At 49.1% G+C, this 22,733-nt stretch overlaps 2 protein-coding genes across 2 annotated transcripts in view; both read right to left on the bottom strand.

Moving 5' to 3' along the window:
• LOC122392111 (metal cation symporter ZIP14-like) overlaps positions 1-22,733 on the bottom strand; it is a 61,853-nt gene that overhangs the window by 27,912 nt on the left and 11,208 nt on the right. The window lies entirely within an intron of this gene.
• LOC122392120 lies at positions 955-4,774 on the bottom strand. The gene is made up of 6 exons (XM_043386679.1): positions 4,348-4,774; positions 3,015-4,132; positions 2,671-2,834; positions 2,199-2,335; positions 1,303-1,417; positions 955-976 (listed from the first exon to the last, which is right to left on the bottom strand). The coding sequence occupies exons 1-6, from the start codon at positions 4,772-4,774 to the stop codon at positions 955-957; spliced, it is 1,983 nt and encodes a 660-aa protein (XP_043242614.1).

The following is a 22,733-nucleotide window of genomic DNA, read 5'->3' as shown; positions in this document are numbered from 1 at the left end:
ACCAGTCCGTGCAAGGTTCTGAACAACTTTTTATAATTTCATCATTAAAAATCAAATTGAATATTAAAAATTGTGGCATATAAGTAAGCTTTCAAGCTTCACGGTCCGGGATACACATCACCAACAATCACTACATGTACGAGTGCTATGAATTCAGTGCCTTCTTGGGAATATTTTCCTATATTTAAGATAAAAAATTACATGAATAGGTATGCCAAGATAAAACACAAGGCAATAACAATAATTTGAAGGAAGAAACAGCAAAAGTATCACCACACAGTACCTACTTATAATAAATATTTGTGAACATAAATTGGGAAATAAAATGACAATATTGAGTGGCCAAGTATTGGTATTCTACAAGGTACCTAAATGCTTACAAACTTCAGGGGACAGCAAATCTAATGAAGCAAAATATTGCATTTTAGCACACATATTCTGACACAATCAAACACTAAATTGAAATGCTCTTCTATGAAGTAGGTACTCCAAAACAAAAACAAAAACGCAGATAAAATCGTTTACAAATAGAAAATGAACGTTCTATGCCTGTCACCTATGGCTGAACAAATAAACAGCATATAAAATTAAATAACACAAAAAATAATTTTTCAAAACCGAATATGTATTTAAACTCGCACCGAAATAAAACCGACTTCGCAAAAACAACGCTCGGCGGCCGCCCCCCGCCGCTCCCTCCCGCGCTCCCTCTCGCTAACGACTCGCCGCTGATACATTTTCCACAACAAATCCCAGCCGCACGCGACAACTCGCACGCGCGCCGTGCACCGGACGCGCCTCCGCACAGCGGCAACTACACCTCCCCCTGATCCTGAGGATCATTTACATCCCTCACAGAAACATCCTTGCGGAGGACGGCGGGTGCGCTGACTTCGCCGAGGAGCCACGGCAGGAGGCTCCGGCGCTGGAGCGTCGCATAACTCCGGCCCCTGCTCAACTGGAGCCGGCTGGAGGACTGGGAGAGACGGGGGATCCATCACGTAGATGGGGTCGTCCGCGTCAATTTCAGCACATGGGGGCGGCTCACTATTTCTGCGCCGCAAATCCCTGACGTGTCGTGGCATACCGTCCACATCGACAACCTGCGGAGAGACCACCGCCGTGACGGTACCCCGGCGGGACGGCTCCGTGCAGCGCGTCCCACGGCGGCGCACCCACACCGCGTCTCCGACTGTGTATGGGCCCGTCTCCACCGCAGGGAGCTCCCGCGCCCCGGCTCCACCGTCCGCGGCCGTCCCTGGCGGAGCAGCCGGCAACCGCACACAGTCACTCGGCTCGTACCTGTACACGCCACAAAACGGGGCGCTGGCCACCGCCTCGCCGTCACGCGGCGTCACGTTATACAAGTGTACCGCCTCGGCGATATCGCACCGTTTCCGGGCGGCGATCACTTTCACTGTCCGGTGGCAGCGCTCGATGACACCGTTCTCGCTCGGGGCATGGGCCGCCCGGAACCTCACCGCCACTCCCCAGCGCGCGGCGAGCACGGCAAACGGTCGGCCGCGGAACACAGGATCGTTATCACACAACAGCTCCGCCGGAGCTCCTCGATCAAAAAATATCTCCTCCAGCCGCTGAATAACGCACACACTGTCCTGCCGTCGCAGCGGCCGCCATACAGTGAACCGCGACGGCCCGCAGTCGATTACACTGAGGTACGGATGGCCCCCATAATGATTTATATCAATGGCCAGTCTGTGCCACGTCTGTGGTACACCCAACGACCCGTGTCGCCACTTTACTGGAGCCGGGTCGATCGCTCGACAGACATCACAATTTGTCACCACGGCGCGTACCTGGTCTCTCGAGACGCGGCCGATACATCGGCGAGCAAAATACAATGTCCGTCGGACGCCCGGATGACCAGCTCGCTCGTGCACTTCAGCCACGCTCTCTGCACCATCGAGGCTCGCGTTTACAGCGGGCGGCTCGCCCGCTGTGGCCGCGCTTACTGCCGACGGTTCACCCACCGCGGCTGCGCTCACTGCCGGCTCGTCCGCGGCAGCTACTCCCACTGCCGACAGCCCGCCCGCTGCGGCCGCGCTCACTGCCGACGGCTCGCCCGATGCAGCCGCGCTCACTGCCGACGGCTCGTCCGATGCAGCCGCGCTCACAGCGGCCGCACTCACTGCCGGCGGCTCGCCCGCTGCAGCCGCACTCACAGCGGCCGCACTCACTGCCGACGGCCCGCCCGCTGCAGCCGCGCTCACAGCGGCCGCGCTCACTGCCGACGGCTCGCCCGCTGCAGCCGCGCTCACAGAGGCTGCGCTCACTGCCGACGGCTCGCCAGCCGCGCTCACGGCTGCCGCGCTCACTGTCGACGTCAGATCGTCTCGGAGCCACTCCCTGGGCACTCGAGTCAGTGCATCAGCGCGATTATCCGCCGATCGAACGAGCGCCACGGTCAGACGGAGCTCCAGCTCGATGACCAGCTGACGGATAATCGCCACACGCCGTCGGATGAGCAGCTCACCGCTGGCTTTAGTACGGAGGCGCGCGCGGCCACTGATCGCGTCGTCGATCCACCGCTTCACCGTCACCGAGTCGGTTCGGAGGTCGATACTCCGTGCGCCCCACGCAACAGCCAAGTTAATACCTCGAATAGCGGCATCGAGTTCGGCCATATTTATGTGTACAGCGTCGTCTCGCCTGAGCCAGCATGCGTCCTCGATCACCTCACCGTCTGTGTTTTCCAGGACCACTCCGGTGGCCAGCGAGCTGGCGTCTGTCCAGGCGACCACCTCGTCCCCGTCGACACACCACACGCCACGGGCCGGGTCGTCACTGGCGAGGCGACTCGCGATACAGTCCATCTGCACGCGCAGCGCGGCGTCATCAGTGATGTCGTCCCATCCGCGCGTCAGCTCATTTACACGCCGCTTAAGCCATGCGACCGCGGGTCGAAGCCACCCACACACTGGTACGTGGGCCACTAGCTGTCCGCACCACGCGAACACAGATCGGCGAGTCACACGTTCTGGCGGCGCGCTCACGGCGTTGTCCCGCTTCCACCGCAGCTGCCCGTTCTCCTCGTGCACCCGCAGGCCCAGGAGCCGCGCTCCACTGGCTGCCCGCTCCGGCGGCTTACAGTCCAGCCCAAACTGCGCGAAATGCGCCACCACGCGCTCGGCACTGACAATGTCCTCATTTACAAGGAGATCGTCCACATATGGGAGGACGGCACGCCCGATGTCGGGGTCCTGATCGAGCACAGCACGCACGACAGCCTTCATCACGAGGGGCGCGATATTCAAACCAAAACCTAGGCGGGTCAAGCAGAATCGCTGCCCCCGCACCATCACCGTCTGAAACGGCCAGAGTCGCTCCTCCAGGTGCAGCTGGAGGTAGGCACGCTTCAGGTCCACGACCGCCACATTTGCGCCGTGCCGGCGCCACTTGCGGAGCTGTTCCGCGCACACGTCGCTGTCAGCTGTGTGAGCCTGCACAAAGTCATTCAGTTCCCGGTAGTCCAGCACCGGTCGAACTTTCCCCCGATTGCGCTGCTCCACAGCCATTAGCGGCACCAACCCTTTCGGCGGCCCCTGCCGCCGCTCGTCATACGGCACGAGCCACTCCCGCTCTATCCAGTCGTCAAGTTCTGTCTCGAACTCGTGACGAGCGGCGGGCGGCACAGCATACTGCGGCACAGCGTTCGTGAGGCACTGGGGTCCGATCCCATCGGACCATTTCCATGCAACCGACCACTTCCGGGCAGCCGCGTTGAACTGCACCCGGAAGTCCGGCGTCTCAATGTCTGGCGGCGCACGACACACTGCTCCACAGAACCGCACCACAGAGGGGGACAGCACCGTCACGCCCCCGAGAGCCGAGATACCGCTGACCCCGAGCACCATGTCCACGCCGAGCGGCCGCTCCTCCACCACCAGCGTTTCAAGCGCGGCACGATGGCCCGTCGGCGCCTCGACCGTTACACTGCCAATGCCGCTGCATTTCAGGTCGTCTCCGCTGATCGTAGTGACGCGCACCACCCGTCGTCTCCACTGCGCACAGAATGGCGCGTAGATGATGGTGTCGGTGCTCCCGGTGTCGATGAGGACCGTGCACTCTCGTCCGTCCACGTGCAGGCGTGTAATCGGCAGCGCACCGCTCACTGTCGCACAGGAGAGAACGGCGGTGCTGACCCGTCCCCTCCGGCTCCGTTTTCCGACCGACGCGGACATCTCGCAGCAATATGGCCGGGCTCTCCACAGGTCCAGCATCTCAGCGGACGCGGACCGCGCGGAGGCCGTCCACGCGTCGGCCCCGGCGGCTGGCCGGGTCCAGGCGCCGCAGATGGGTGGCTAGCCGGCGGCGGCACAGTCCGACGCGCCGCTGCTGCTGCTGCGGAGAGCCGCTCGTCGGTCAGCACAGCGCGAGCGCGCGCCAGCACCGATGACAGGTCCAGTCCATCTGCCCGGCAGCCAGCGCGGATCATCTGCCGGACGCTGTCCGGCAGGCCTGTCACGAATGCGCAGGCCAGCGCTCGCTCCGGCACTCCTCCGAACAGCGCCGCCAGCCGGCGGAGGTCAGCGAGGAATACGTCCGCCGACTCTCCTGGCATCAGTCGCCGAGCGGCGAACGCTTCATAGGCGGCGTACTCATCGAGAGCAAACGCCGCCTGGAGGGCGTCTCTCACGGCCGTCAGCGAGCAGCGACTGGCCGCCGGCAGCTGGGACCATACGTGGAAAGCACCGCCAGCGAGGCGCAGAGGAATCACAGTCTCGGCGGCCACTCCCCTCAGCTGGCACAGCATCTCAGCACGCGCCAGCCAGCTGACCACATCTTCGGTCCCGTCAAACTCCGGTATCAGCCGCGCATCAAAAGGTGCCGACGGTACCGCGACCACAGGCTGTGAGACGGTTGCCGAGTCTGTCACACCACCATCACCAACCGGCACCGGCGCTGTCACCGGTCGCGGGACGATTGTCGGCGCCACTGCACTTGCCATCACCGGAACCTGGTCCAATGACACTGTCACGTTCGTCGCCATAATGCCGAAATAGCTTGTATTTAAACTCGCACCGAAATAAAACCGACTTCGCAAAAACAACGCTCGGCGGCCGCCCCCCGCCGCTCCCTCCCGCGCTCCCTCTCGCTAACGACTCGCCGCTGATACATTTTCCACAACAAATCCCAGCCGCACGCGACAACTCGCACGCGCGCCGTGCACCGGACGCGCCTCCGCACAGCGGCAACTACAGAATATAATCACAACATACCTATGTGAAACAAAAAACACACAAAACAGCGCGGTAGAGCATTTGTTGATGTGCGCCACCAATGTCAGTACAGCATCATATATGTCTCTTTCAAGTAGCACGTAGCTTGCAGTGATGACGTCATGTCCCGTGACGTAAATCGACCGCCGACGTCATAAGTCTGCTGATAAATAAACGGGGTGCGAACAGAGCTCTGACAACGGCGTGACAACGTCATCCGACCATGCATTTGAATGTCATCACAACGTTTCTGTAACGTGGCCGTGACGATTCCAGGACAAATCTTCGTATGGCATTTCTTCGTCGCGCAATTCTTCGTACGCATTTCTTCGTCCGCAAATCTTCGTCGGCGCATTTATTCGTGTCGCATTATTTCGTCTCGCATTTCTTCGTAAGCGCAAATATTCGTAGCGCATTTCTTCGTTTCCGCATTTCTTCGTCGGCGCATTTCTTCGTCAAGCATTTTTTCGTCCACGCATTTCTTCGTCTACGCAAATCTTCGTCCGCATTTCTTCGTCCACGCAAATCTTCGTCTACGCATATCTTCGTCCGCAAATCTTCGTCCCCGCAAATCTTCGTCCGCAAATCTTCGTCCGCATTTTTTCGTCCACGCATTTCTTCGTCTACGCAAATCTTCGTCCGCATTTCTTCGTCCACGCAAATCTTCGTCTCGGCAAATCTTCGTCCGCAAATCTTCGTCCGCAAATCTTCGTCCGCAAATCTTCGTCCGCGAATCTTCGCCCGCAAATCTTCGTCCGCATTTTTCGTCCACGCATTTCTTCGTCCACGCAAATCTTCGTCCGCAAATCTTTGCTCGGGGTTACATGAGCAGAGTTAATACGCATTACAAACGGACTACAATGGTGAGCGAATAGGAAAATCCGTTCCTGATACGCATTTACTTGCTCATGTAACCCCGGTGTTTGTCTGCGCATATTTGCGTCCGCAAACCTTTGTCTGCGCTATCTTCGTCTCCGCAAACATTCGTCCACAAATGTGGTTCAATAAAACCATGAAGAAATATCAGACCATCAAGTGAATGACAAATTTAATGCATGGAATGGATGATCGATACTTTTGAAGTCAGGTAGATGAGGTCAGTCAGGTGAAGCTATTGTATTTGGGAGCCGACAATTGTAACATTCTATATCATTTGTGTCCCGGACATTCTTTTTTTTTCGCGGTCGATGAATGACAATATAATCTCTTGTACCCTCGCCGGCATAGGCGGCGGAACGGGGAGGGCACCGTTCCCCTCTTTCATTTTGGCCTTTTAACAGTAGCCCTATGGTCGTTGCATGGAAAGAATGGGACTGAAAGTCGGCAGTGCCGTGCCCCCCCCCCCCCCTTAATTGAAGGTGTTCCGCAATCCGCCGCTACTGATCGCCGGACCTATTTGTTTTCTACATACACGCCGGCGGAGGGGGGGGGGGACGGGTACGACCCCCCCCCCCATCGCCGTTTCGCCACTGGTGGAGCTAGCGCGTCGCGGAAAACACGAGCGTGTGCGCCGTTACGAGACGCAGAGATTAATACCCGATTTTAAGGCCTTCTAGGTCAGGGGTCGGCTTACGGCCCGCGGGCCGGATCCGGCCAGGTGGGTGACGGTTGGATCCGGCCCGCGACCATCTGACGTCCGGCCCGCGGCTGGTATCAGCGACTTACATCGTGTTCCGGCCCGCGGTTCCTTCAGAAATCGACTCCGATATAAAAGTGACTTAAATGTGCTTTGGCACAATAGTTCTTCCTTCGTACACTTCATGAGTTTATAAACACCATTTGCGGGTGTTTTTGTCTAATTCTACTTCTAGACAAAACTTGCAACGGTAAGATTTGGTCAGCAGCTTTTGCGCGCAGCGCATCAACGACTGCTGGCTGCGTGCACTTGGCGGCTTCACGTGGTCTACTCGTTTAACCTTCCAGGCGGTGGGGGGGGGGGGCATCCCCCCCTTTAGTTTTTTTCGATATATCTCCAGAACCGCTGCGCCGATCGTCACCAAACTTTCAGTATCCTCCCGTGAATAGCTATTGCACATTGTGAGTCTGTGACCAAATTTTTTCCAAAGGGTATGATAGGTTGGCCGCTAATGACGTCAGAGTGACGTCATTTCTGCCATTTTCGACCCAAAAAAGGTTTTGCGGGAAGAGCTGTCAGGCCTACAGCTTTAGAGATACAGAAAATGTTTCAGACATTTCGTCTAGGCCCCGGTCAAGATGTCTCGATTCGCGGCCAGACTTGCAAAACATAGCCCGGAGAAGGACCGCTCCGGTTGTTTTTCAATAGAAAAACACAATTCTAACGAATAGTGTTTGTCTTTTCAAACAACCTGCGGTTATAAAAGGTGTGGAATTATTAGGGCAACAAAACTGCTATCTCGGATTTTTCAAATTTTTGGATTTCGACCCCTAAAAATAAAAATAATTTTTTTGAATATAAGAGCCGAAAAATCCAAAAAGTTTTCTGAATTCCGAAAAACGGAATAGGTATATGTGATAGATCCCTACCGCCTTCTATCTCCATATTAAATTTGAGATCGATACCTCTTTTTTGGCCAAGCTATAGGTAGCGAAAAAACTGTTCAAAATTGATGACGTCAAATTTTCAAACTCAATATTTAGCAATTCTAGACATCGTAGCGCAAAACAAAGACCACCATTAGACTCCCCGTGATGAGCTGCATCGAATCATTACCCATTTAGGTAATGCAAATCTAACAGCCGGTATGCCGACCCCTGACCTAGAAGGCTTTAAAATCGGGTATTAATCTCTGCTTCTCGTAACGGCGCACACGCTCGTTTTTTCCGCGACGCGCTAGCTCCACCAGTGGCGAAACGGCGATGGGAGGGGGGGGGGTCGTACCTGCCCCCCTCGGCCGGCGTGTACCTATGTAGAAAACAAATAGGTCCGGCGAGCAGCAGCGGCGGAACACCTTCAATTAAGGGGGGGGGGGGCACGGCACTGCCGACTTTTGGTCCCATTCTTTCCGCATGCAACGCCCATAGGGCTACTGTTAAAAGGCCAAAATTAAAGAGGGGAACGGTGCCCCGGTGCCCTCCCCGTTCCGCCGCCTATGCCGGCGAGGGCACAAGAGATTATATTGTTGTCATTCAACGACCGCGAAAAAAAGAATGTCCGGGACACAAATGATATGGAATGTTACAATTGTCGGCTCCCAAATACAATAGCTTCACCTGACTGATCTCATCTACCTGACTTCAAAAGTTTCGATCATCCATTCCATGCATTAGATTCGTCATTCACTAGATGGTCTGATATTTCTTCATGGTTTTATTCAACCACATTTGTGGACGAATGTTTGCGGAGACGAAGATAGCGCAGACAAAGATTTGCGAACGAAGATTTGCGGACGAAGATTTGCGTGGACGAAGAAATGCGTAGACGAAAAATGCGGACGAAGATTTGCGGACGAAGATTTGCGGACGAAGATTTGCGGACGAAGATTTGCGGACGAAGATTTGCGGACGAAGATTTGCGGACGAAGATTTGCCGGGACGAAGATTTGCGTGGACGAAGAAATGCGGACGAAGATTTGCGTAGACGAAGAAATGCGTGGACGAAAAAATGCGGACGAAGATTTGCGGACGAAGATTTGCGGGGACGAAGATTTGCGGACGAAGATATGCGCAGACGAAGATTTGCGTGGACGAAGAAATGCGGACGAAGATTTGCGTAGACGAAGAAATGCGTGGACGAAAAAATGCTTGACGAAGAAATGCGCGTACGAAGAAATGCGGATACGAAAAAATGCGCTACGAATATTTGCGCTTACGAAGAAATGCGAGACGAAGTTATGCGACACGAATAAATGTGCCGACGAAGATTTGCGGACGAAGAAATGCAGACGAGGAATTGCGCGACGAAGAATTGCCATACGAAGATTTGTCCGGTTACGGGCCGTGACGTCCCAAAACTGTTCTTACAACGTCCCGCCAACGTTATGAAATGTTTTCTGTAACGTACCAACAGTGTTTCTGGAACGTTGTCACCACGTTTCCGCAACGTGACTACAAGGAGTATAGAACGCTTTGGCAACGTCTCTGCGACGTTTTTATCACGTGAGCACCACGTTGTCGCTACTTCGTATTGCCGTCCCTGCGACCCTGAGTAAACGTCCTAAACATTTTTGCAACGCCCTCTCAACGTGTTTGCAACATACTCAGAATGTGTTTCCGACGCTCTCTTCCCGTTCTCTAGACTTGTAAAAAAAGGCATGTAAGAAGTGTATATTTCAATACATCATACAGGCCAATTTACAAAAAAAAAAACGACGGCGGCGGCATCGGTGATGGGGCATGGGGCCCAGGGGCGCCCCCATGGGGGCGTGGGACGGAATTGGGTTCTACCGGCTCTGGCGCTAGCCGCTAGCACGCCAGAACTGGTGGAAGTTCACTTCTTCACTAACCCTCGCTGGGAGGATCACTCGGCGGACCGTTAGGCACCGGCTCATTTGCGGCCTCGATGTCCCTAGGCAGCTGGCAGTGCCTGACTAGACGGTCTGCGCACCCCCCGTTCCGGTCGCAGCTTCCGGACAGCCACTTCGCTACCGCATTGCCGACAGTAGGCCTGCCACAAGGCGCGCTGACGAGTTGCAGGACGTCTGCGGGAAGACATGAGGGAAAATCAGACATTCAATTCATGAAAAAATCACAAAAATACCTGCACCACTTTCCGTAACAGTGCGACAGGCTAGATCAAACATGTCAACACCTTAGAGGCTAGAGCTACAATGAACTATAGCCTAGACCGCACGATATTACAATGCGCAATCTTGCAAATGCTACTCGTAAATGGTACTTTGACTTACCAGTCAAAGCAACAATCGCATCAAACGCAGACAACTGGCGCTATCTTTCATCTTCCAGCTATCGCAGCCGCGCCCGCCGCCGGCCCTCACTGCTCGCTCGCGCCGCGTAGACTGCGGCTCGGCCGGCTGGCTCTGAACGCCGGCCGGTGACACTGACGTCACGGCCCCTCAGGCGAGGTCAGGGCGCGAGCCACCGTTCGCCTGAGTGGCGGCCCGCGTGGCTTGCTGGCAGCCGCGGATAACAGCCGCGTTTACATAGGGATAGTTGCAAGCCTCTAGCTCCGCCTGTGATGTTGCAAAACATGCCAATGACGCTTTGCAATTTACACATGCTATATATATATATATATATATATATATATATATATATTAGAGAGATATAGAGAGAGAAAGGTATCAGAATTTACTTGTAAAAACACCGCTAATTATTCAGTACCTATAATGTCAAGGTTGTGAAAAACCGTTTTAACAACAACCCGGTTTACATATGGTTTGTTGCAAGCTTATATCTCCGTCCGTGATGTTGCAAAAGATGCCAATGGTGCTGAACAATTTACAAAATGATCCCCTCTAAATATTTGAAGACCACTGCATCGAAATTATCGCCAAATTAACGAGCTAGAGCCTCGTCAAATATGCTATGTAAACCGGGTTAACGTGTTGGCGACCACCAGCTGACAACGTGAACAGTCCAAGTGTTAAAATATGTCAAATTTAACGATGAAAACTGAATATGCGCATTGAAAGTCAAAGGAAATGCATTATATGGCCATATATGTCACCATGCATTATCAAAATATAATGCTGCAAGTGCGCGGTTGCTGCAACGTACCAATAAAACGTTGTCACGACGTTTTACCACGACTTTCGGACCAAACCATGGCTTCACAACGTTCAGAACGTTGCTACAACGTAATTAAAACGTAATTTCGCAACTTACCGAAACACGACGTTGTGACAACGTTGTAGTAACGTTTCCTGTTAGCTGGGCTAGCACCTTAAGATGGGAACAATGATAAATTAAAAGGCAATTAACCATCCACAGTCCGACCTCAGTCCCAAAAATGCCCACCCACATTGCACCCACAAACCAAGAGGAAGGGATGAGCATTATGGAAAGAAGAGAACAGACCCCTGTATGCTGGCACAACGGGTATTTGCCGGGGAAAACGGCGTGGATAAGACGTACAGTACGCAATTTTTGGTGCTCATGGAGCATTTAGCGGCATTTGATTTGTGCTTTCCGAAAGCACGAACGTAAAATAAACATTGTAAGATATAAATTTGTGTCTTGGCAAATAACAAATATTTGATTAATAGTTGGTTAGTAAATCCTTAACGGAATAAACTAAATTATTTTTATTTTCGTAAAAAAGGAGATGTTTATCTGTTTGAGTGCTAAATAGTGTAAAATATTTTTTTTCAAGAGAAAGGGACCACCGCTAAATTGTTATTTACTTAGCTTTTACCAAAGCCACGGTACATTATGAAGGTTGATTATTATTTATTGCTCGATCAATTGTTAATGCACATTAGTTATATGCTGCAACAAGGAGCATGATTACGAGCGAGCGAGCGCAGCGAGCGAAGCGAGTCTTTTCAATATAAGGGAAAAATATCAGTATGAACTATGAGCGGCCCGGCCCGGCCCGGCCCGGCCTGTAACGCTTTTGAGAGGCTTATATCTCAGCAACCGCTGGACCGATTGGCCTGCGGTCTTTTTTGCTGGGTAGCCCCATCCCTTCTACCCCGTAATTGACTACTTTTGACACATCTCAGTGACCGTCGTGGCACGTGCCACCGCCACGTGAAAAGTCAAGGGTGTTCAAGCTGTTTTGCAAAAGAAGTAATTTTGAGAGGCTCATATCTCAGCAGCCGCTTGGGCGATTGTCTCGCGGTATTTTTTGTAGGGTAGCTGCATCCCTTCTACCAAAGGTCGGATACTCTTGATCTATGTGAGTGACCCCCACTGCACGTGCAAAATACAACAATAAGAGGTGTCAAATTTGTTCCCATTTTAATAACTCGGTAATTACTGGGGCGATTTCGCTGAAACTTGGCATACAGGTAGGCACCCACCGGCCACCAGGCATTGCATTCCCATGTGTTGCGGTTAAAGGGACCCTCCCACCTTAACATTAGTTTTGAGTTGAGATAGCCAAGTTTGGGGCCAGGCTCAGAAATCACCATTTATCCTGGTCGCAACCCCCGCAGCTTTATGGTGTTCAAGAAATTTCTTCCCTTTACTTGCAGGGTGGGACCAGCGTGGTCCCTATCTCTTAACCATTAACGGAATCTGATGACGTCATCAGGCTTTCGAACGTCCGTTAAATGTTTGACTAAAACGTTTTGTAGCACGCGGTGGTATATGCTGCTTTGCGCGCAACAAATGCCGCACTTTCAAATAAAGTCGCTAGGAACAGCGGAGATCCCAAAAAGTAAACAAAAGTAAAAGTCTAATATCTTGAAAACCGGTGAATATTTTTCGATGAAATTTGGTAGATATTCGTTTTTGCTCTTTCTGAACCGAGCGACATCACTTTCATGCCATTGCCAATTCATTAACTTTTTTGAAGGTGGGAGGGTCCCTTTAAAGGGACAGTATCACCATTTTGATGAAATTTGACATTGCATAGGCCCCACCTTTCTGGTCCGGGAACTGAAGACCGATCCTCGAAGCTCCACACCGTTATCCCGCTATCGCCGCTCAAAGTACGAAAGGTGTACCACACTTTGAATCGTGCTTCACTATCTTCACTGTTTAAATGTTTGCGCCGTTTTGAATTGACCGCCAGTAATAAAACTTTTACCCTGGTCATTTCATCAAATTTTATAAAGCCAAAACGTTTTTCGCACTTATTCATCACCGTTAAATTCATTAAATAGTCGTAGGCAATTTCCGCTGTTTCCTTCGGATTCTAGCGGCTCAACAAAGGAATTCCTCCAGCTTGAATCACAATCTCCCTCCAATGTATGACGTTTATCACGTGATTGTCACGTGATATTTTCTCCCATTGTCAATTGTCACGTCCAATTGTCACTCCCTCCAATTGTCACGTTATATTTTTATAGGCAATACCTAAGGCTACCTCTCCCTAAGGACCACTCAATCAGAAGAACGACCGCGTAAGCGTAGCGTCAATAATGTATTATCTGCGCCAGTTCTGTAGTAATTTTGCATGCTTCCAAACTGGCGGCCATGCTTGTATAGTGGTGGTTCGCTCATGAAAATGAATCATGAAAATGAAATGTGGTTGCAATATTTTTCACCGAGTTCGGTCCTCAAACTATGTTTTTCTGATTCAGAAAAATAAGAAATGCTAGTAAAAAAAAATCAGCTCCATACATGAATTTTTTTTCTCGATGATACTGTCCCTTTAACCCGGCAGGCGGTGGGCCTACCAGCCACCTTCCGCGCGGTGGGGGGGGGGCACTTTTTTGCCCCCCCCCGTATCTCCGAAACTACTGGACGGATCCGGGAAAATAAAACGGCGTTCGATAGCCCTGTCAAATTTGTTAAAGGAAACCAAATTTCATTGACCTCGGGGTCACCGATGACGTCACAGGTCAGGTCAAAGATAAAATGTTTCACCGTTCACGGGGCTTCTAGGGAAAGCGCTATAACACCGAGTAAAACGCATTTTGTCGAAAATCAGCGATAAGGCGTCAGTTTTCTAGTACATATGTTGCTATTAGAGGTCACTGGTCATACCAGGTCAGGTCACAGGTCAGGTCACCAAAGGTCACCAAGGGTCACCACATGAGCCCAACTTTACTAAGGTTATGCGATGCATGTTTTATGGCCAGTTTTTCATTTCCAACTCAATGGTGTTGGTTATAAGACCATCAGGTACGGTTTAGGTCACTTTCTGGTGGAGGTCAGGTCAAGGTCAGGTCAAAAAAGGTCAAATTTCAAAGTTGATATTTTGCATAAAATGGGTATCGATTCGATGCAGCTCGTCACGGGGAGTCTAATGGTGGTCTTTGTTTTGCGCTACGAGGTCTAGAATTGCTAAAAATGGAGTTTGAAAATTTGACGTCATCAATTTTGAACAGTTTTTTCGCTATAACTTGGCCAAAAAAAGAGTTATCGATCTCAAATTTGGTATGTAGATAGAAGGCGGTAGGGGCTATCACATATATTCCGGTTTTTTCGAAATTCAAAATTGTTTTTGGATTTTTTGGCTATTATATTCAAAAAATCTATTTTTTTATTTTTGGGGGTCAAAATCCAAAAAAAATCGAAAAACCGAAATAGCAGTTTTGTAGCCCTTTTAATTTCACACCTTTTATGATTGACACATTTTTCTGTATCTCTAAAGCTGTAGGCCTGACAGCTCTTCCCGCGAAACCTTTTTTTGGGTCGAAAATGGCAAAAATGACGTCACTCTGACGTCATTAGCGGCCAACCTATCATAGCCTTTGGAAAAATTTTTGGTCATTATGTGCGCTAGCTGCTCCCGGGAGAATACTGAAAGTTTGGTGACGATCGGCGCAGCGGTTCTCGAGATATATCGAAAAAACTTAAGGGGGGGGGCAAAAAAATGCCCCCCCCACCGCCTGGAAGGTTAAGGTGCTACTGCACGTGCGCACGTGCAGGGGGCGCTTCCAGATCTCGAGAACGGCTGGGCCGATTGCGCTCAAATTTGGTACACGGTTGGGGACCAGTTAGTAGGGTGCCGTGCAAAAGTCAGTTTGGACCTCGTATGCACGTGCGCACGTGCAGAATGCCGCTTCCAGATCTCAGGGACGGCTGGGCCGATTGCGCTCAAGTTTGGTACACCGCTAGCGACCGGTTAGAAGGGTGCTTTGCGCAAGCCCGTTGGAAGTATCCTCTCGCCCTTCCGCACGTGCAGGGCTCACTGACACTATCTCGCTCGCTCGTTCTTTGCCCAAAAGGCGTTTTACTGGTAGTAGCTGGTAGTAGCACCTCTTTGTTAAAATGAATACAATCACAGGGAATTATGTTTCATCTTAGGTTCGGACCTGACACCTAATATGCAAAATATGTCAACCATGTATTCTTTTTTTTGCCGCTGCGTAGCCCGAAACTACGAGTGTGACGAAAAATAATCATGCTAACATTTACTCGAAGAATGTGTAAAAAAAAAACGACACTTTGTCAAATACAGACGAATGAACTATGAAGGCTAATATCCCAGCAAACAGGAAACGTTAATACAATGTTGTCACTGCGAAATTACGTTTTAATTACGTTGTAGCAACGTTCTGAACGTTGTGAAGCCATGGTTTGGTCCGAAAGTTGTGGTAAAACGTTGTGACAACGTTTTGTTGGTACGTTGCAGCAACCGCACATTGCAACATTATATTTTGATAATGCATGGTAACATATCAGGGACGGAGCTTCCTATACAGTTGGTGGGGCGGCTGCCCCACCAACTTGTCATTTTGCCCCACCAATAAGCGTTTTGCCCCACCAACTTAACACGCGCACCGACGGGGGGGCTGAGGTTTTTCGCGAATAGCGGGAAAACCGCGGCGCGTAGCGCCGCGAAATTTGGTACGACTATTCTCTCATCAATTTTACACATGGTGTGCAAGTTTGAACCTCCTAACTTTTAAGGTCAGGTCACCAGGTCACTTTGAAAGACCCAACCTCAAGTCACTTTTTTGCAACTTTGTCACCGTGCCAGAGCTACAGTAGATGTCGGAGGCCTTTGAAAGTCGCAGGATGTTATGAGGTAATTAGTAGCTACAAATTGTATATCTCGGAATTTTGATATCGGTGACCTAAGGTCAGGTCAATTTCTCGACCTCCCCATTATAAGTCAATGGGGGAAAAATCAACTCCCTGTTTTTACCACTAAAACGGGTCGGAATGGCACCATATACCATACATGACTTCATATACGATCAACCTTCACTACCTTGAGGTCTGTTTTGCTGTTGGGCAGCTGTAAGGTCATGTGACGTCATCAAAGGTCACCAGCGGTTTTTTACCAATAACTCCGTACAGGAACAAGATACAGCCGCGCGGATGGTCTCATTGTGTTCAGCTCGTCAAGACGCATCGAATGATATACATGATGACCTCGAGGTCACGTGACCTGAGGTCAACCTTTGACCTTGACCTTTCGAGGTCAACATATATATCATTCGATGCGGACTGACAAGAGGATCACGATGGTGCCCTTAGTTTGTTCCTATCTTGACTAGTTCGAAAGTTATTCGAGAAAAACTCTCCATATATAGCGCCGCCATTTTGACTTTTTTGACCCCTGTGACGTCATCTTCGACCTGACCTGAAAATGACCTTTGTAAAAATTGTAGACCTTGTCCGTGCGTATCCGATGCCGTTTACCGCTTGTCGCTATCTTGCTTCGTTCTCGAGATCTTAGGGGGGGGGGGGGTCGGTCATCGAAGTTGGCGCAGACCCCCGTCGGTGCGCGGGTTAAGCTGATTTCTAAGGCTTTGTTGCTTTGCAAAATAATCTTTTTGGCATAAAAGAGCTTTGGAATGTCTGTTTAATGCACAATATTATATCTGTAATGATGGGAATTGATTCAGTGTGGCATTTTATTCAACTTCATAATCGGACATTGTGGGTTTGACGACTTTTTTCCCCACCAACTACCCTGGGAAAGCTCCACCCATGTAACATACCTATATGGCCATATAATGCATTTCCTTTGACTTTCAATGCGCATTTTCAGTTTTCATCGTTAAATTTGACATGTTTTAACACTAGGACTGTTCATGTTGTCAGCTGGTGGTCGCCAACACGTTGTTAACCCGCGCCCTGGTGGGGTCTGTTTATAACACGACCTGGTTGGGGGGGCTATTTTTTGCCCCCCCCCCTCGTATCTCCGAAACTACTGGACGGATCCGCAAAATTTAAACGGCGTTCGAAAGGCCTGTCAAATTTGTCAAGGGAAACCAAATTTCATTGACCTCGTTGTCACCGATGACGTCACAGGTCAGGTCAAAGATGGAATGTTTCACCGTTCACGGGTCTTCTAGCCCGCGCCCCGCTGGGCTATTCAGCCATACGCGCCCTGCTGGGGGGGGGGGGGGCAGATTCTGCCCCCCCTGTCTAACTTCCGAACCGATGGTCGTAGAAAGACGGGGAAAACGGCAATCGAAAGCTCTCAACAAGGCGGATCTTAAGAGCCCAAATTTTTTTACTAAAGTAGGTCAGAGGTCAGGTCAAGGTCAGGTCAAGGGTACAAAATGCAAGTTTCTACAGTATCGGCCTTGCACCGTAGTTGCCGAAGAATGGACTGAGACTGATTGCCCAAAACGTGTTCTTAGACTACCAAGACAATATTCGTTGCATACAATGTCATTCAAAGGTCAAGGTCAAGGTCAGGTCAGGTCAGGTCAGGTCACCAAAAACAAAATATAGAAAAGGGCATGTGCGACACATGTTTTATGGTTCATTTTACTCATAGAATTCAATAGGCACACTCAATAAGTGATATGGACCACCTCTGGATGAATTTCAGGTCGAGGTCAGGTCAAGGTCAAGTCAAGTGAGGTCAAATTTTGAAGTTGGTTGTTAAGGCCCAAAAAGGTATCTATCTGATGCAGTTTTTCACGGCGAATCGAATGGTGCTATTTTTGTTTCCGTACGCGGTCTAGAACTTCCAAAAAAATCATTTTTCAAAAATTTTGTGTGTCGTGACGTCATGAAATTTTGAATAACTCCCACATTTTTGAACCGATTCTTCTGAAAATTGGTATGTAGATGCACATTGACCACTTCTCTGACATATATTCCGGTTTTTTCGATACACTCAAAATTTTGGATTTTATAACTATTTTCCCAAAAAAATCAGTTTTTTGAAAAAATTTGGGCCAAAATCCAAAATTTTCAAAAAACCGAGATAGCCATTTGATAGACAACGTGGAATCACGTATAACCTTTTTTGTTACGTCTTGATTCCTTTAAAAATGAAGATGTTAGCGGCGTTGGAAATTTTGCCGTTTTTGAGGCGAAAATGGCGAACATGACGTCACTAAAACGTCAATTTCTCAAAACTTTTCCGACGGATTTCGTTCAAATTTTCAGGGAACGTGTCACATTGATGTATGATAAGGTACTGAAAGTTTGACGTCGCTGGCGTAACGCGTTTAGAAGTTATTGGCGAAAAACGGGAGGGGGGCAGATTCTGCCCCCCCCCCAGCGGGGCGCGGGCTAGGGAATGCGCTATAACACCGAGGAAAACGCATTTTGTCGAGAATCAGCGATAGGGCGTCAGTTGCCTAGTAGATATGTTGCTATTAGAGGTCACTGACAATACCAGGTCAGGTCAAAGGTCAGGTCACCAAGGGTCACAGGTCAGGTCACATGAACCCAACTTTACTAAGGTTGTGTGATGCATGTTTTATGGCCAATTTTTCATTTCCAACTCAATGGTGTTGGTTATAAGACTATCAGGTACGGCTTAGGTCACTTTCTGGTGAAGGTCAGGTCAAGGTCAGGTCAAGGTCAGGTCAAAAAAGGTCAAATTTTAAAGTTGATAGTTTTGCATTAAATGGGTATTGATTCGATGCAGCTCGTCACGGGGAGTCTAATGGTGGTCTTTGTTTTGCGCTACGGGGTCTATAATTGCTAAAAATTGAGTTTGAAAATTTGACGTCTTAAATTTTGAACAGTTTTTTCGCTATAACTTCGCCAAAAAAGAGGTATCAATCTCAAATTTGGTATGTGGATGGAAGGCGGTAAGGACTATCACATATATTCCGGTTTTTGCAAAATTCAAAAAACTTTTTGGATTTTCTGACTATTATATCCAAAAAATCTATTTTTTGATTTTTGGGGGTCAAAATCCAAAAAATTCAAAAATCCGAGATAGCAGTTTTGTAGCCCTGTCAATTCTACAGCTCTTACGTCATTATCATTTTTCTGTATTTGCAAAGCTATAGGCCTGGCAGCTCTTCCCGCAAAACCCTTTTTTGGGTCGAAAACGGCAGAACATGACGTCACTCTGACGTCATTTCCGGCCAACCTATCATAGCCGTTGGAAAAATTCTTGGTCACAATGTGTAAAATTGATGTCCGGGAGGGTACTGAAAATTTGGTGACGATTGGCGCAGCGGTTCTGCAGATATATCGAAAAGTCTGGAGGGGGGGGGCAAAAAATAGCCCCCCCCCCCACCAGGTCGCGGGTTAAAACGGTTTTCACAACCTTGACATTATAGGTACCTACTGAATAATTAGCGGTGCTTTTACAAGTAAATTCTGATACCTTTCTCTCTCTCGACTCTCTCTAACATATATATATATATATATATATATATATATATATATATATATATATATATATATATATATATATATATATATATATATATCAGAGTATTTGGGCAGGATATTTTCTTTGAGGCATATGTCGTTAAACAGCACCGCAGTTTTGGCTTTAGATAGTTTTCTGTTAAGTTTTTGTATCTTGTTGAAAGTTTTCTTGATTGAATCAGGAACTGTATTGATTATATCGGTTATACTCATTTAAGTCATGTTTTCCGACGCGTTTCGATTGTATTTGAGACAATCATTTTCAAGGAATGTACTAAAAAGTACCGCTAAACATGGTCGTCAGTGTAGCTATTTTGAGTTGCAAAATATTGAAAATAGCCATGTTACAAATATTGCAGGTGACGAAGATACATATACACTTACACTTCACTATACTGGGTCACTGAATCACTTTAACTTTCCACTTTTTCATCATTTCCAACTCCCTTGAGTCGTAATGCATACCTAATGACACATACGTCATACAAATAACAAAGTCAACCATTTTTCATAACGCACAGTCTCCAGCTATTCGGTTGGAGCACTTGAACAGGGCCGATAAGGACCGTTCCCCATCACTTTTCCCATCAGGATCATACACCCCAGAGCGCCAGTGAGATGTTGGTGTATCTCTGTATGTTAAGTGGTGGCTTATGTCTGCTGATGTATATGGCCTCTTGGATGAATAAGCGATAGTGGTCGCACCAAAACTGCGGTGCTGTTTAACGATATATATATATATATATATATATATATATATATATATATATATATATATATATGTATATATATATATATATATATATATATATATATATATATATATATATATATATATATATATATATATAACATGTGTAAATTGCAAAGCGTCATTGGCATGTTTTGCAACATCACAGGCGGAGCTAGACTAGGCTTGCAACTATCCCTATGTAAACGCGGCTGTTATTGTTATCCGCGGCTGCCAGCAAGCCACGCAGGCAGTAGCGGCGGAACACCTTCAATTAAGGGGGGGGGGGCACTGCCGACTTTTGGTCCCATTCTTTCCATGCAACGCCCATAGGGCTAATGTTAAAATGCCAAAATCAAAGGGGGGCACGGTGCCCCGGTGCCCTCCCCGTTCCGCCGCCTATGCACGCGGGCCGCCACTCTGGCGAACGGTGGCCCGCCCTGACCTCGCCGGAGGGGCCGTGACGTCAGTGTCACCGGCCGGCGTTCAGAGCCAGCCGACCGAGCCGCAGTCTACGCAAGGCCCTATAGTCTACGCAGCGCGAGCGAGCGGTGAGGGCCGGCGGCGGGCGCGGCTGAGATAGCTGGAAGATGGAAGATAGCGCCAGTTGTCTGCATTTGATATGATTTTTGCTTTGACTGGTAAGTCAAAGTACCATTTACGAGTAGCATTTGCAAGATTGTGCCTTGTAATATCGTGCGGTCTAGGCTATAGTTCATTGTAGCTCTAGCCTCTAAGGTGTTGACATGTTTGATCTAGCCTGTCGCACTGTTACGGGAAGTGGTGCAGGTATTTTTGTGATTTTTTCATGAACTGAATATGTCTGATTTTCCCTCATGTCTTCCCGCAGACGTCCTGCAACTCGTCAGCGCGCCTTGTGGCAGGCCTACTGTCGGCAAGGCGGTAGCGAAGTGGCTGTCCGGAAGCTGCGCCACCGGAACGGGGGGTGCGCAGACCGTCTGGTCAGGCACTGCCAGCTGCCTAGGGACATCGAGGCCGCAAATGAGCCGGTGCCTAACGGTCTTCCGAGTGATCCTCCCAGCGAGGGTTAGTGAAGAAGTGAACTTCCACCAGTTCTGGCGTGCTAGCGGCTAGCGCTAGAGCCGGTAGAACCCAATTCCGTCCCACGCGTCGCCCCCATGGGGCCGCCCCTGGGCCCCATGCCCCATCACCGATGCCGCCGCTGTTTTTTTTTTTTGTAAATTGACCTGTGTGATGTATTGAAATGTACACTTCTTGCATGCCTTTTTTACAAGTCTAGAGAACGGGAAGAGAGCGTCGGAAACACATTCTGAGTATGTTGCGAACACGTTGAGAGGACGTTGCGAAATGTTTAGGACGTTTACTTGCGTTTACTCAGGGTCGCAGGGACGGCAATACGAAGTAGCGACAACGTGGTGCGTACGTGATAACGTCGCAGAGACGTTGCCAGAGCGTTCTATACTCCTTGTAGTCACGTTTCCGCAACATGACTACAACGTTCCAGAAACACTGTTGGCACGTTACAGAAAACATTTCATAACGTTGGCGGGACGTTGTAAGAACGGTTTTGGGACGTCACGGCCACGTTACAGAAACGTTGTGATGACATTCAAATGCATGGTCGGATGACGTTGTCACGCCGTTGTCTGGAGTCTACAAAATTACGTTGTCACAACGATAAATCGGAACGTTGTGGTAACCATTTGACAACGTTTAAACGACGTTGTAACAACGGCAAATTGTTAGCTGGGATAATTTTAAGGTAATTAAAATTATACCCGTTGATAATATATATATATATATATATATATATATGGCGGCGGAACACCTTCAGGGGGAGGGGGGGGCACTGCCCTTTTGTTCCCATTCTTTCCATGCAACACCCATAGGGCTAATGTTAACCCTCGCCCATGTAGGGGGGGGGGGGTTGGTGGTTTTTCTTTCCTGAGGTTTTTCTTAGCTACACGCCGAACCGTTTCAGATAGCCTGCTCATATTTTCAGTACCCTTTGGGGCATCCTTTGCGCAACTTTTGTTGTTTGTTTGTCAAGGTCATGTCAGGTCACGGAGTTATGACGTCATAAAGGGAACAACCTCCGGCCAGGTTTACGCTAAATTGGAGATTGCTTCACATTGGTATAAATGCCGACTGACCTGACACACTGATGGATTGTTTTAGAATCACAACTGGCTGATTTGACATTGGCACAATGTCCGTTGACATTTTGAAGGTTACTTAAGGTCAAGGTAAGGTCAGTGACCTCGGTTGACCTGTAATGACTTCTTGCACTTGTATGCCTTTTCGGGGTATTTTGATGCCCTGAATTCGAATTTGCTATCCATTTCAGGCATCGTCGGTTGTTTCTTGTAGTTCATTTTGGGTCAGGGTCAGGTCAGTGACGTCACACGCCTGACGTGACCCAATGCACAAATGACCTTGCAGACTTCCGATGCTCCCAACGCATCATTTTTAGAGTTATGACATCGAAATACACACCAAACGATAGAGAATTGATCAAGAAACACGATAGTGAAGGTTTCAAGTCGACATCTCTTTCCGTTTTGCCGCAATCGGCGCGGAAATCTGAAACAAATAGATTTTTCCGAAAAGTTGACCTTTGACCGGTCATAAGTAGGTCAAATGTTGACCTAGGACCAAAAAATATACCACCAATCGCGAGATCTCATTGAGAGCAA

Source organism: Amphibalanus amphitrite, unplaced genomic scaffold, assembly GCF_019059575.1.
Source record: "Amphibalanus amphitrite isolate SeventyFive unplaced genomic scaffold, NRLGWU_Aamphi_draft 000469F_arrow, whole genome shotgun sequence".
Lineage (NCBI taxonomy): Eukaryota > Metazoa > Arthropoda > Thecostraca > Balanomorpha > Balanidae > Amphibalanus > Amphibalanus amphitrite.
The sequence above is the reverse complement of the archived record's forward strand: the minus strand, read 5'-3'. Positions and strand labels throughout refer to the sequence as shown.

Bases quoted from the DNA above. Each gene is read 5' to 3' on its own strand.
- LOC122392120 (XM_043386679.1), bottom strand. From the start codon at position 4,774: ATGCTGTGCCAGCTGAGGGGAGTGGCCGCCGAGACTGTGATTCCTCTG. The intron at 4,133-4,347 runs GTCGGACTGTGC...CCTGTGCGACAG, and splicing joins CGCAGCAGCAGCAGCGGCGC to TGAGCGGTGCGCTGCCGATT. The intron at 977-1,302 runs GTACGAGCCGAG...CGTCTCTCCCAG, and splicing joins CCGTTTTGTGGCGTGTACAG to TCCTCCAGCCGGCTCCAGTT.